We start from the raw sequence: 15,131 nt of genomic DNA on the forward strand, positions 1-15,131 counted from the left end.
GAACGCTGCCCCTCTATGTTACCAGGCAGTACTAGGTGGTAGATGACTCTCATCAACCGGTGAAATACCACCACTTTGCTTATTGGAAGCTTGAAGTGGTGGAACCCATGTTTAGTCTCTAGAGCTAAGTTCCGGTCAACCCTTCCCTATCTCTTCCATCATACAGTGTGATTGATGACTTTTGAGGTTATGATGAACGTCGTGGCGAGATCCAATATTCCTTACATTTCGAGGGTACAGCTCTAAAACGGTGTTTGCAGGCCAGCCGCTAGTTAGTACACCGGACTAAACCTATTGGTAACTCTCTAGGAAGCTTCCGGATCAGCTAGTGTATAATCTTGCTACCTCTACTCTGCCAGATAGTGACTGGAGGGAGTCCAAGTAGTGTGTATGCGGGGAGCATTTTCGAGGCCACGTTATGTCAAGGATCTGGGTATATTCTTACCACATGTACGCCATATCCAAAAATTTAATTACTTCATACAGCATGTCCCATCTACTTTTTCTTACTATTGAATACACCATGAATTTTCAAACTAATAGAGCAAGCTTAACTGCAAAAAGATCTAAGCCTCCCAAGGACTTCCTAATTCATTTCACAAATATACGTGGTCTCAATTCTAATCTCAACGATGTCCATTTCCACTTGCAGTCTGCCAAACCCCATGTACTTTTTCTGACAGAATCTCAGTTATCTGTTGATTCATCTACTGCTCATCTCAGATGCCCAAATTATTCGCTGTATGATTCCTTTCGCCTCAAAGGTAGTAATTGTACATATGTCCGTTCTGATATTCCCTGTCAGAGACTTGGCAATTTGGAATCTCCTCTCTTTGATCTTCTCTGGCTTAAAATCTCTCTACCTCATTGTGTCAAATTCATCTGTTGTCTCTACCATTCTCCCAACTCCACTAATCACTTGGAGCTCTTTGACTTCCTCTCTTTGCAACTTGATTTTCTCCAGTCCAACTATCCTAACAGTGAGGTAATTTTCCTTGGTGATTTTAATGTTCACAACTCCAGCTGGCTTCCGTTTTCTAGTCACACCGACCCAGCAGGTCGAGATGCTGAGGCTTTTGCAATTACTAATGACCTAGCACAGATTGTTCATTTACCTACAAGAATACCGGACAATCCTAATCATACAGCCAATACGCTTGATCTTTTTCTCACAAAAAACCCTTCTAAATACACGGTCGAAGTGAGAGGTCCTTTAGGCACTTCAGATCACAACTTGGTGATTGTCTCTTCTCCAATGGAACCTTTATCTCATGGCTATTCCCAACCACGTGTTGTTTGGCATTACAAGAATGCAAAATGGGATGACCTGCGAGACTTCTTTTCTTCTTTTTCCTTGGTCGGATTACTGTTTCAAAACTTCTGATGTCAATGTTTGCTCAGATCGTGTCAGTGAAATTATTCTTGCAGGAATGGAATCCCTTATCCAACACTCCACTTTAAAATCTCGTCCTTTATCTAAACCTTGGTTTTCCAATAAATGTGCTAAAGCTGTCCAAGAGAAGAATGTTGCATATCGTAATTGGCTTGTTTCTAATTCTTCAGTTTCATTTTCTGCCTACACCAAAGCTCGTAACAGTTGTAAAGCAGTTATTAATCAGTCCAAACTAGAGTTTGAACAGGCTAAGAGTAGAAAACTTGCTTCTTACCCTAATGGTAGCCGAGCATTCTGGTCTCTTGCCAAAGCTATTGGCCGCAACTTTTGCCCATCTTTGCTCCCACCTCTGTCCAAACCAGATGGTTCTGTTGCCACTTCAGCCAAGGATAACACTGACCTGCTAGCATCCCATTTTTCTTCCAGCTCATGTATTAATGATCTTGGTAAAACACCTCCCACCATTCCCAACAACGCTCCATTCAATGCCTCCTGTGGTCTTCCGTCAAAAGGATATCAGAAGGATTTTGATGAATCTTGATGCTAAGAAAGCTCCAGGTCCTGATGGTATTTCTCCACTTGTTCTCAAAATCTGTCCTCCTGAACTTACTCCTATTCTTTGCCACCTTTTTTCACTTTCTTATTCCAAAGGTGTTTTTCCTTCTGCTTGGAAATTTGCTCATATCCAGCTAGTTCCTAAAAAGGATGACAAATCTCTCCCATCCAATTATCGTCCCATTGCAATTACTTCTACTCTTTCTAAAGTAATATAGAAATCAATTAACCGCCAACTCTTAAACTACCTAGAAACCTTCCGTCTGATCGTTGATCAGACGGAAGGTTTGGATGGTATGGATTCCGTCAGTGTCGATCCACTGGAGATATTCTGGCTTATGTTACCCATTTATGGACTAATTCAATGGAAAGGTTCGGTGAAACACAAGTAGTTGCTCTTAACATCTCAAAGGCTTTTGATCGTGTTTGGCATAAAGGTCTTCTAAACAAGCTTCCATCTTATGGTTCGCCAACTGTTTTTAGTAATTGGTTATCCAGTTTTCTCTCTGATCGCTCACTGAGGGTGATGGTAGATGGCTCTGTCTTCTAACATCTCCACTAATGCCGGTGTCCCCCAAGGTTCAGTTCTTTCCTATATCTCGCAAAAAGGATTCTTCTGCTCCTATGCTTATCTTTAGTGACACTCCGATTTCTAAGCAAAATGATATCTCTCTTTTGGGGATTACCCTGACTTCTAATCTCTCTTGGCACAAGCACATTACAAATATTGCTTCCTCTGCATCTAAAAAACTTGGTTTTCTCTTTCGCTCTCGGCGTTACTTTTCTTCCAAACAGCTGCTCACTCTGTATAAATCGCAAATCCGCCCTGCCATGGAATATTGTTCCCACATTTGGGGTGGTGCCCCCAAAACCTCTCTCAGGCTTCTTGATTCCATTCAGAAGAGGGCAGTTAGGTTAATTAATGATTCATCTCTAACAGAGTCTCTCCACTCGCTTTCTCATAGACGTACTGTTTCTGCTGAATACCTCTTCTACAGATATTTCCATGGGCACTGTTCTTCTGAATTGGCTTCTATAATTCCCGCTCTCTCTTTCAAAACAGTCCGAACACGTGCCGCCACCAGCCAACATCCATTTACTGTCCAACTTCAAACCCACAGAACCAACTTTTCATCTTCCTCATTTATTCATTCAACTGCCGTTTTCTGGAACAACCTTCCTTCATACGTATTTCCTGAAAATTACAATCTACAGAAGTTCAAGTCCATTGTCAACAAATATCTTCTTTCGTCTTCTTAACCTCAAACCCAAGCACGGTACTAAGTACTATAGGTTCTAATACCTCTCGTGTTTGGGGTTCACATAAAAAAAAAAAAAAAAAAAAAAATTAAGACTTTTCACATAATTTACATTTAATTTTTCTTTCTACTATCTCTACTTTTGTTAATAATGACTGATTTTCTTCTGATCTTCCCTTTGGTAAGAGACAGTAGCGTATCCAGGTATCATCATAACGGGGGGGGGGGGGGGGGGCATGGCGACCATGTCCAGGTGTCATTGTAAGGGAGAGGGGGCGACCAGTGACTTTTTTAGAACGCAGGAGTCGTTCTAAAAAAATTTAAGGTTAAGGAGGTGCATATGCCCCTTCTGCCCACCCCTGAATACACCCCTGGTAAGAGAGATCTGATTAATTTCACTAATGATATCCACAATAATTCTGCAGTTATACTCAGTGTTTATAGGACTGGAACAGTGTTGTTGACAATTGTACGATCTGCATTAAGCATTTTTACAGTGTGTGTAAAAATTAATAAAATGAGGCAGATTTGAACCAACGTTCTAGGAGCCACCACTACAAAAACACACATCCACATGTCCACAGACCCTAGCAGAAAAGTTGCTTAAGATGAGTGTTTTATGTAGAGATGAGCTAGAACAACTTTATGATTTCTATATAGCCTAGAATACCATAGCTGGATTACAGGCTTAATCTGGTATAACTTGCTTTAAGACTGCCAGTGTGAAAACAGTTTCTTTTGCATTACTTGCTGACAGTCTATCATCATCATCATCATCATCAGCCATTTTCAATCCACTGCAGGATGAAGGCCTCTCCTGCATAAACAAAGTGTTATTCAGATCTGGGTCACTGCTGATATGACTGTGATATCAGCCAAATCATTTCCTCTGACGTAGCTGGAGATTATTAAAATTAGATTCCGGAAGATAATGTGGCCTCTGCTGTATGGGATAATACTCATTGCCGATTAAGGCTTACAGTGAGCTGATAATCTACATAATACATTTTTGGTGGTAGTGTATTTATATGCGATCCAAAACTAGCTCTGCAGTATATATTCTACATTCAGGGGCAAATTTGCTTAATACTACAATGTTGGGAAGACAGTAGCCCAATTTTTGTCCATATCAGCTGGGCTTTCTTATGCATAGATGTTAACTTCCTATTCCCTGAAAATGGGTTTTTCAGGGAAGCCCTACTCAGGTATTTATGTCATGCAATCCTCTTCATACTGTTCTCTCAAAAATCAGCTGATGATATCTTTGGTTAACTGTTTGCAGTAGTTCTCATCTTGTTTGAAATCATTTTTTGTTTATTCTACATGATACCTATCACTGATCACAATAACTTAGCATAGACTTCTGGTTCTGTGATTTTGACTCTCAAAATTCCTTAAAAACGCCTATTACTTTTCTTTCTGAAAGAGCAGGAAATTTAGCCTACTTCCTTAACAGAATGCTCTTTAAGCCTGTGAAATGCTATCACTCGTTTTGCCACTCAACATCTTTTTTGTGATCCATCTTTCATGGTGGCAACCCTTGCTTCTTTAGTAACAGCAATAACCTGTAAATAGAAAAAAATGGGTTAATCTTATATGCTAATTTCAGTGCTGTAACAATAATACATAGAGATACACAGATTCAATCTCTTATGTGCTCTAAACACCACAAGTGACTAACTTATTTTGTGTCTGGTATACTTATGTTCTGAGCGGTCAGATCTGTCAATTTCAGTGTGGGAACCAACCATAAGCTATTATATGAAGCAAGAACATCCTTGGTTGTCCAATATGTCCTTGGTTGGGAGACCTGAGAAGCACACAAGGAAGCTCAAAATATAATGAATTATCTTGGTGTTTTTACAATTCCTCACAGCAATTTTGAGTGTGAGAGGACATTCAGCCAAGTGAGATGGGAGGAAAAAACTCAGTTCAGATCTTTCTGATGAAACTGGAAATATCCTTGAAAGCCAAGTCTAGATAGCAAGCCTCTTGTTATAAACAAACTTTGAATCAACATTTCTGAATAAAGCAAAGTGTGCAGCAGTATCTTCCTTAAAGCATTGATAATTAGTTGGTGGTGTCTAAAAGAATAAATTTCTGAAAGCATGCTGTACTGTCTTAATATAAAATGTGTGTGTTATTGATGAAATTTAATTTGAACTCCTGGATTTAAAAAAAAAAAAAAAAAAAAAAAAAAACTGTTTTACTCCTGCTCCCCCCCCCCCAATAAGAATATGAAATATGCTTCTTTGAAGTCAAAAGTTGGCAGTGATGCATCCCAATGATCATCTTTGAAAGCACTTATGATGTGAAAACAAATCCATAATTAACTAATTCATTTTCTTTTATGTTAATTAACTAATTCATTAGTTTATCCATTAAAAAAAAAAAAAAAAAAAACACAAGAAGGATCAAGCCGCAGTCAGACTCAAAGTAAAAAAAAAAAAAACACAAGAAGGATCAAGCCGCAGTCAGACTCAAAGTAAATTTGAGTGTAATAAATAGTCCTTTGTTGTAACTAATATCATGTATACACTATCCGATCACATTACAGCTGTTTCCTATAGGTAATGCCACTGCTGGTGTCAGACTCTATTTCACCAGTCTGGATTTAAAAGAATCTCCAACTTTCAGAAGGTAAAAGGTTGACAGCTGTGCGGTATACTCCCTCTAGTTATCAGAATTTCACATTTAATTTTATTTACCTTTCTATATTTTATAATGTTATGACCTTTCCTACCTCAGTAATACAAATATTATTTAAAATTTTTCCCATTTCGATTGTTTCCTCTCTGGCTCCTTCATTTAGCAAACCACTGAAGCATATATTTCATACTTCTAAAATATCTTTCTTTTCTGCTTTGGCTTTGCCATTATCATTTTAGTTTAACTTAGATATGGATTTTTCCTCCCTGTTCATTGATTTTTAACTAAATGAAAAAAAAAAAAAAAAAACATATTTTTACTTCCAGATACTTTTTTTTTTCTTTTTTTTTTTCTCTCAACACTTTTCCTGGGCCTCCTTCACACATATCTTAGCCCTCTTGCACTTTTCTTTATATTCCAATAAGAATTTATCAGATTTATTTGGGTAGGGGAGAAAATGTAATTTTTTATTCCTCCCTAACTACTTTAATTTCTATATAGACCATCTCGCACACTTGTTTTGCAAACTTCCATTAACATTCTCTTAAAATTTTTTCATTCTTCATCTAAAATCATGTTAGGAGGAAGAACATCTTTAACTTTTGAGCAAGAAAGTGTATATTTAATGACTAAATAAATATTGACTGTACAAATCTGCAAGATTCTCTATTTTTGTCTGTTTTGGCCACTTCTGCCTTCCCCTGCCTATTTTTTGTACTAATTACTGTTTTCAATTAACTCAGTGTGTTAGAATAATACTCAGCATTGATAGTGGCACCCCTTCGTTCCAAGAAATTAAAAATGATCACTCAAAGCTTTTTAGGAGAGAAAGAAGGTGGATTCTTCCACTATCTTGATTGTTCTTTTGTATCAGGGTCAATTCTTCCACTATCTTGATTGTTCTTTTGTATCAGGGTCAAAGTGATACACTTGTTTTGTCCATGGTTACATAATATCCCCAAACACTTCAATAACTTTAAAATGCTCTCACTCTTTCCCAATTCTGACATGCGCTGTGTTTTAGAGATGATAACACCCCACTCTTTTCCAATTCTGATCTGCATTGTGTTTTAGAGAGCCACCTCAAAGAAACCTTCTTCATCCCAAAAACATTTACCAAAATATCATGAGCTCACTGATAGGAAATGTTGACTATTGTCTTAATGTGCTTCAATGTTATTTTGCAGCCTTGCACGATCAGGTCATGAATGGCACCCACATTTCTCTCTCTCTCTCTCTCTCTCTCTCTCTCTCTCTCTCTCTCTCTCTCTCTCTCTCTCTCTCTCTCTCTCATCAAAGTTTAAATTCTGCAACCCAGTTTTTGACTTTGGCATGTGAAAAACAAGCCTAATATTTGCTGCATGGCTTCATGAAAATCTTTCAGCAACATTCTCTTTAAATGAATTTACTCAATGACTGCACGGTGAATGCACTCAACAGTTACCGTCATCATTCACCTTCCCCACTTCAATGCCCCTCTGTAAAGGAGAATATAGTTGCAAACCAGAATTTTTTTTTTTAACATACAAGAAGAGTCCCAATACAGACTGGCAATATTGTCTCACAAAAACTTTGCAATCTATATTAAGCTAAAAACTCATCAACCTCCCCCCCCCTGCAATATGTTATTTGATTCAGTTTCATCAACTTCTGTATCTGAATTTCAGAGAATTTTTTCAATTTCAGCTTATGCAAGCCTATAGTGTCACAAATCTTGAAAAGAGTACATCCACTACACCAATTTTTGAAACTATCATGATATAAAAATGGCCACCGTTACTTGTAAATTCAATTACCAGATAGCACATGTATCTGTATAGTTTCAAGAAAATCTATACAGTGTGTGTGCATGTGTATGAGCACATAGATATTCATACTCCATTGGTCTCCCACATAAAAAAACACACACATTATAAATGCACACTAGAAAAGGGTTAACAGTAGAAAAGAAATCAAAGTGGACATTTTCAGACTTGAAATGCAATCCAGCCATTTTAGTTATATTCATCAAATCGGAGAACACAGGCATAAAAAAATTCAGGTGGACTTAGGAGGTGAAGGACAACCACTCTTGAACTGCACTGCTTTGAACTTATAAAAATATAGTTTCAAAATTTTGGTCATTGTCATTTAAGTGCAAATATTTTTGATCTAGGCACCTTTCTTCAACTGCATTCTCCTGTAAAGCAGAAAATAGTTCAGCTGATTTCAGCAAAAGTATCAAGAGATTTTTTTTTTTGATTTTCATCAGTAAAATTTCCATTTTATTCAAACTTTGATATCAATGCCTTCAAAGATTCACCTAGGAAAAGTACTTTACATTTATTCATTCTCTTTTCTTCTCTACAGACTTGAGAAACAGCTACAGCATTATTACCATTTATCAAAATGATAATAGCAGAAAATAAAAAAAAACAATAAATGCATTGTTCCAAAGAGAATTCTGCTGCTTTATCTCCTGTTATATATATGTGAATAAAAGTATGTGAATACTTTTATTTACATGTGAATATTTAACACTATGTTCATAGTGTTAAAGGGAACACTGTGAACATAGCACAGTGTTCCCTTTAACAAAGTGTTTTAAGTAGAATAGGTTGTAAGGTAGTTCTAGATATTTATATGTTGTTTTTACTTCTGATCCGGTACCTCCGTAGCCAGGTGGGAAGGAGCAGCAGTGCGTAGCACACGCTTCTTGATTAGACCGGGGTTCGAGCCCGTCACCACCAAATACGGAGGATGCGGAAAGGTCAGGGAATGACCACCGCATATCCCGGAGCAATATGGCCTTAGTTGCAAATGCTCCTAAAAACCAAATAACAACAACTTCTGATCCAAAAATATGACTCCTATGTCAGCCTATGAAAAGATATTGCAAGGTTATATTTCAATGCTAGCATTGGAATAATTTGAAAATCACATGCATTCCATTTTTGCCTTGGAGAAACTTTAGTACTTTTCTCTGAGCAGTGCAGACGGGCTGCAAGGGTAGCTCATGGAGTATTGTCAATGATATACAGGAATTTTTCCAGCAGGGATAAGGAGGTGATTATTCCCTTGTATAAGGCAATGGTCAGGCCACACCTAGAGTACTGTATACAGGTCTGGAGGCCTCATTTCAAGAAGGATGTAGAACTGCTGGAACGAGTACAGAGAAGTAAACAACAAGATTAGTGAATGGAACAAAGGGGTGCTCTTACGAAGAAAGGCTTAAGTTTTGCAAATTACAGTGTCTGGAGACTAGGCACCAGCGAGGTGATCTGATAGTGGTGTATAAAGCCTTGAATGGTTTGAGCATGCTCAATGCTGATGGGATTCTTCCTCTAGCTCAGAATAATCACCTGAGAGGGCATAAATTCAAATTGAGGAAAGACAGATATAGGATAGACGTGCAGAAATTTGCCTTTAGCCAGCGGGTGGTTGGTTGGTGGAACAGACTTCCATCCCTTGTCGTGGAGGTTGATAGCCTAAATAAGTTTAAGGCTCAGCTGGACAGGTATTTTGAACGAACAGAGGGGTGAAGTGGAAGTGGGGTTTTTTTTTGTTTTTTTTTGGCTGATGCTGCATAAGCTTGCTTTCTTGCATCAAATGCCTCTACTAATGCTAATGCTAGTCACCCCAGTGAGAAAGAACGAATTCTGGCATTCGAGGTTTCTGCTTATGCTCATACATGAGCTGTGTGAGTTGACCTAAATTGCAAATAATATTATTTTAATATAAATTACTGTTCTATATTGCCTTTTTTCACTTTCTTATTCCAAAGGTGTTTTCCCTTCTGCTTGGAAATTGCTCATATTAGGCCAGTTCCTAAAAAGGGTGACAAATCCCTGACATCCAATTATTAATCCATTGTACTTACTTCTACTCTTTCTAAAGTAATGGAGAAATCACTTAACCACCAACTCTTAAACTATCTAGAAACCTTCCATCTGATCAACAATCACCAGTATGGATTCCATCAGTGTCGCTCCACCAGTGATATTCTGGCTTATTCATGGCTTACTCATTCATGGAAAAATTCAATGGAAAAGTCTGGTGAAACTCAGCAGTTGCTTTGACATTTCAAAGGCTTTCGATTGTGTTTAGCATAAAGCTCCTCTAAATAAGCTTCCATCTTATGGTTTGCCATATGTTTTTTTGTAATTGGGTATTCAGTTTTCTCTTTGACTGCTCACTGCAGGTGATGGGTCTCTGTCTCGTAACTTCTCCACTAATGCTGATGTTCCCCACGGTTCACTTCTTTCTCCCACTCTTTTCCTCTTGTGTATTAATGACCTTCTTCCACTGACCAGAAATCCAATACACAGTTTTGTTGCTGGTGATATCATATTGTTTTCCACTTTTCAGTTTGAGAAACCTTGTCCTGCACAAACTGCTTCAACTTCTCGAATATCTACTACCAAGTCCTTAAATGCTAATCTCCAGGTAATTCTCCTGTGGGGCAAAGATAATTTAATTCATTTCAATCCTTCTAAAACACAGTCCCATCTTCTATCTTGCAAAAAAGGATTCTTTTGCTCCTATGCTTATCTTCAATGACACTCTGATTTCTAGGCAAGGTCACATATCATTATTAGGGATTACCCTGACTTCTAATCTCTCTTGCACATATGCACATTACAAATACTGCTTCCTCTGCATCTTAAAAACTTGGTTTTCTCTTTCACTCTCAGCATTACTTTTCTTCAAAACAGCTGTTCACTCTGTACAAATCACAAATCCACTTTACCGTGGAATACTGTTCCCACATCTGGGGCATTGCCTCCAAAACCTCTCTCAGGCTTCTAGATTCCATTCAAAAGTATGGCAGTTAGGTTAAGTAATGACTCATCTCTAACAGAGTGTCTTCATTCTATCTCACAGACATTGTTTCTGCTGCAAAGAAACTAAGCAAACCCTTAGCCATAATTATGAGAGCATCCTTGGACTCAGGGGAAGTCCTCACAGACTGGAGATGTGCAAATGTATCCCCAATTCACAAAGAGGAATCAAAGGGTGACAAGTAATTACAGACCAGATAGTTTAACTTCTGTTCCGGGTAAATAATGGAGTCACTGGTTAAAGATACATTGCAGGATCATCTAGACAAGACTACAGCAATAATTCAGACACAGCATGTGTTTGTTAAGGGAAAGTCTTGTCTGACAAATCGGATTGAATATTAAGATGTGGTTACAAAGTAATTGGATGCAAAAAATAATTTTGATATCATATACTTGGATTTCAGGAAAGCTTTTGACACTGTTGCACATGGAAGACTACTGTACAAATTGGAGCAGAATGGTATTAAGGGTAAGTTGCTACAATGGATAAAAGGGTGGTTGAGTGGGAGAAGACAGAGGGTGGTAATCAATGAATGCTGCTCTTCGTGGAGTCCCACAGGGTTCAGTGTTGGGCCCACTATTGTTTTGTTTATTTATCAATGATATTGATGAAGGTATAACAATTGAAAGATTTGCGGATGATACATTACTGTCATTAACATTACTGTTGTTAATGACAGTAATGGCAGTGTGCTACTGCAACAGGATCTAGAAAATTTGGGCAGATGAGCTGAGGAGTGGCAACTGAAGTTTAACATTGACAAATGCAAAGTACTGCATATGGGTATGTTTGTTTTTGTTATTTGGTTTTTAGGAGCATTAGCAACTAAGGCCATATTGCTCCGGGATATGTGGTGGTCATTCCCTGACCTTTCCGCATCCTCCATATTTGGTGGTGACGGGCTCGAACCCCGGTCTAATCAAGAAGCGTGTGCTACGCACTGCTGCTCCTTCCCACCTGGCTACAGAGGCGCCTGCATATGGGTAGAAGTAACCCAAAGAAACATAAGTGTAGTACCAAGTATGTGGTACTACACTTAGGGTGGTAGAAAATGAAAAAGACCTGGGAGTAATTGTGCAGTCAGATATGAAGTTTTCTGAGCAATGCAGACAGGCTGCAAGAGCAGGTCATAGGGTTTTGTCAATGATATATAGGAATTTTGCTAGCAGGGAAAAGGAGGTGATTATCCTTTTGTATAAGGCAATGGTCAGGCCATGCCTTGAGTACTGCGTACAGGTCTGTAGGCCTCATTTTAGGAAGGATGTAGATTTACTTGAGCGTGTACAGAGAAGGGCAACAAGATTGGTGAGGGGAATGAAGGGAGCCTCTTACCAAGAGAAGTTTAAGTTCTGCAATTTGCAGCAGCTGGAGACTAGGCACCTACAAGGTGATCTGATTGAGGTGTATAAGGCCTTGAATGGGTTGAGCACGCGAATTCTGATGGGATCCTTCCACTTGCACAAAATACAAGCCTAAAGGGGCATAAATTCAAATTCAGTTCTGGAATAGATGTGCGGAAATTTGCCTTTAGCCAGCAGGTGGTTAATTGCTAGAACAAACTTCCATCTGTTGTTGTAGAAGTTGATAGCTTAAATAAATTCAAGGAGGAACTTTATAAATCTTTAGAGGGAATGGTTGTGTGAATTTTTTTTTTGTCTGATGCTACTTAAGCTCATAAGCTTGCTTTCTTGCATCACATGCCTCTATTACTGTTACTTCCATGGGCACTGTTCTTCTGAATTGGCTTCTATAATTCCCACTTTCTCTTCCAAAGCAGTCCAAACACATGCTGCAACCAGTCAACATCCTTTTACTTTCCAACTTTAAACCCACAGAACCAATTTTTCTTCTTCCTCATTTATTCATTCAAGTTCCGTTTCTGGAACAACCTTCCTTCATACATATTTCCTGAAAATTACAATCTACAGAAATTCAAGTACAGCAGGCCCTCGTTATAATGCGGTTCGCTTTACGCTGATTCGCTATAACGCTATTCTTATATTATAACCCGTATCTGACTATAACACTGTCACAAATCACTAAAACGCTCTTTTACAGATTTCATTTTTGGCATATTTAATGAAATCGTTTCATTTGATGGAGTCGATAGCTTCAAAATGAATAACAAAACAGCATTAAAACGTTTCCCACGACGACTTGAGAAATTTTCCCACACTCAGTGAAATTTTCTCGCACGCTAATTTAATTGCAGTACAGTGACTTCTTACATAGTTCCGAGATAAACATTTTAAAAAATGATCAAGTATATTGGTTGTAATATTTGCGTTATATGTATTTATCCGAAGCCTAGTCATCACTCGGTACAGTATTAGGTAGAGAATGCGTAACGGACAGTTTACTCGAACATTGTATCATAATTAATGCAACCAAGGCAGTTACTTTTTCGAAGAGTTAATAATGGCGGATAAGAATGAAGCAGCAACAACGTCTGGATGCAGTACGAAGATTATAAATGTAAAAAAAAAAAAAAAGAGTGAATTTGAAAATTAAATTAGACATTTTGAAGCAAATCAATTCCGGTCAACAACAAGCGGATGTGTGCCATAATTTAGGACTGGCAAGTTTAACTGTAAGAACAATTATAAGAAATAAAGAATTAATTTTAGCAGCAGGAAAGACAGCTGTTTCACTGCAAGCAACTAGGGCTAGGCTGGCTATTAGGATTGAAATGGAGAGACTTTAACTAATTTTATTGAAGGTAATATCCAATGCAGAATTCAGTTAAATTAAATATTTAAAAGAGAGAGAGAGAGAGAGAGAGAGAGAGAGAGAGAGAGAGAGAGAGAGAGAGAGAGAGAGAGAGAGATTAGCCTATATGATGATCTGAAGAAAACTTACCTAAAAATAAAAAAATGTGGAACCATTTAAAACTAGTAAGGGCTGGCTGAAAAGATTTAAAATTCAGGGAGAAGCTGCAAGTGCAGATCAAGGAGCCAAAAACTTTCAAAAAAGAACTTGTTAAAATTACTGATGAGGAGTATTGTGTGTTATACTTCTCAGCAAGTTTTTAACATAGATGAAGCAGGCTTTTTTTGGAAACGAATGCCTAAAAGAAGTTTCATATTGAAAGAAGAAAAAACATGCCCGGTTTCAAAGCGGCCAAGGATCGGTTGACTTTATTGTTGGGTAGTAACGCTGCAGGGGATTTAAAATTAAAACCCTTTTTTAGTACAACCCGAAATCGACACATTTTTCATGATTAAATTCATTAATTAAATTAAATCAATTAAAATCAATTTAGTTCAATTAAATTCATGATTTTAATTGGAATTTTAAGCTTAATTTTGATACATAAGTAGTTACCACACGATTATATACATATGTGATGCAGAATATTTTATACGTACAAATATTTGAATATTAAATATTCTGACCGACAATTGTGCATCTTTTCACTACCGTTTATTATTGATTAGAAAATATCCTATGGCACTGACCGCAACTCGCAAATACATATGTTACCTTATGGGAAAGCGGTGCTCGCTTAGCATGGATTCACTTAGCGTTCTATTTTTCCGGAACAAATTATCAGCATTAAGCGGGGATCACCTGTACAATGTCAACAAGTATCTTCTTTTATCTTTTCAACCTTCAGCTCATGCACGGTACTAAGTACTATAGGTTTTATCCCTCATGTTTGGGATTTTCATAAAAAAAAAAAAAAAAAAAAAGTCTGCACAGCATTGAGGTGTTCCTTATTTGTATATTCTTTTGGAGCCTGCAATATTAAGTTTCTTATAATATGGTTATTATGTTTTCTTGTCTGTAGATTAATACATCTGCACCAAAACATTTATTTTATGACTACCCTCTATACTTAACCATACTAAAATAACTGTTCAGTGAAAATTAGAACTAAATTAATGAAAGCAAAGAATATAACCTACACCTCTGGTGACTTTGATTTGTTCTTTGCATTAAAGAATTCAGGTAAACCTCTTCTTTCAATGGAATGGATACTAAAAGGACAAAAATAAAATTTGCAATTAATAGATAACAGAGCTAGTCATTTCTTCTTATTATTATTTTTTTTTTTATTATCATCTATTATTTTACTTTATGATCAATGAACCTTAAGTATCACAAGACATCATTTGTTGTGAAATAAAATAAAATAATTATAAAGACGCTGGGAAGTAGAACTAAAGTTTCCAGGCTAGTGAATATGTTGAGAAAAAATATATATTAAAATGTGTTATTAGAAATGCAGTTTTGTCTTACAATTTTAGGTATTGTGAAACTGCATAAAGTTGTCATACCATTATTACAGCCTGATATTTCTAATAAAAATTGTCTTTGTTTAACTGTGTTCATTCATTATAATATTTATACCAACGTTAATAAGTTTCTTCAAATTTTGAGTAAAACACTAAATATGCATTTACACATGTTAATAACATTAGGTTAATTCTTTATGACATTTTTCTTTT

General features: G+C 37.2%; 1 protein-coding gene across 1 annotated transcript in view; it reads right to left on the reverse strand.

Annotated features, from left to right (window-relative positions):
* The window catches only part of mor (SWI/SNF- related protein mor), a 385,701-nt gene that overhangs the window by 181,980 nt on the left and 188,590 nt on the right, over positions 1-15,131 (reverse strand). The window contains exon 15 of the mRNA XM_090390116.1: positions 14,589-14,660. Coding sequence (XP_090246242.1) covers positions 14,589-14,660 — 72 coding nt within the window. The remainder of the gene's footprint in view (positions 1-14,588; positions 14,661-15,131) is intronic.

This window comes from Mastigoproctus giganteus, chromosome 2, assembly GCF_048544385.1.
Source record: "Mastigoproctus giganteus isolate SK-2022 chromosome 2, ASM4854438v1, whole genome shotgun sequence".
NCBI classification, from domain to species: Eukaryota; Metazoa; Arthropoda; class Arachnida; order Uropygi; family Thelyphonidae; genus Mastigoproctus; species Mastigoproctus giganteus.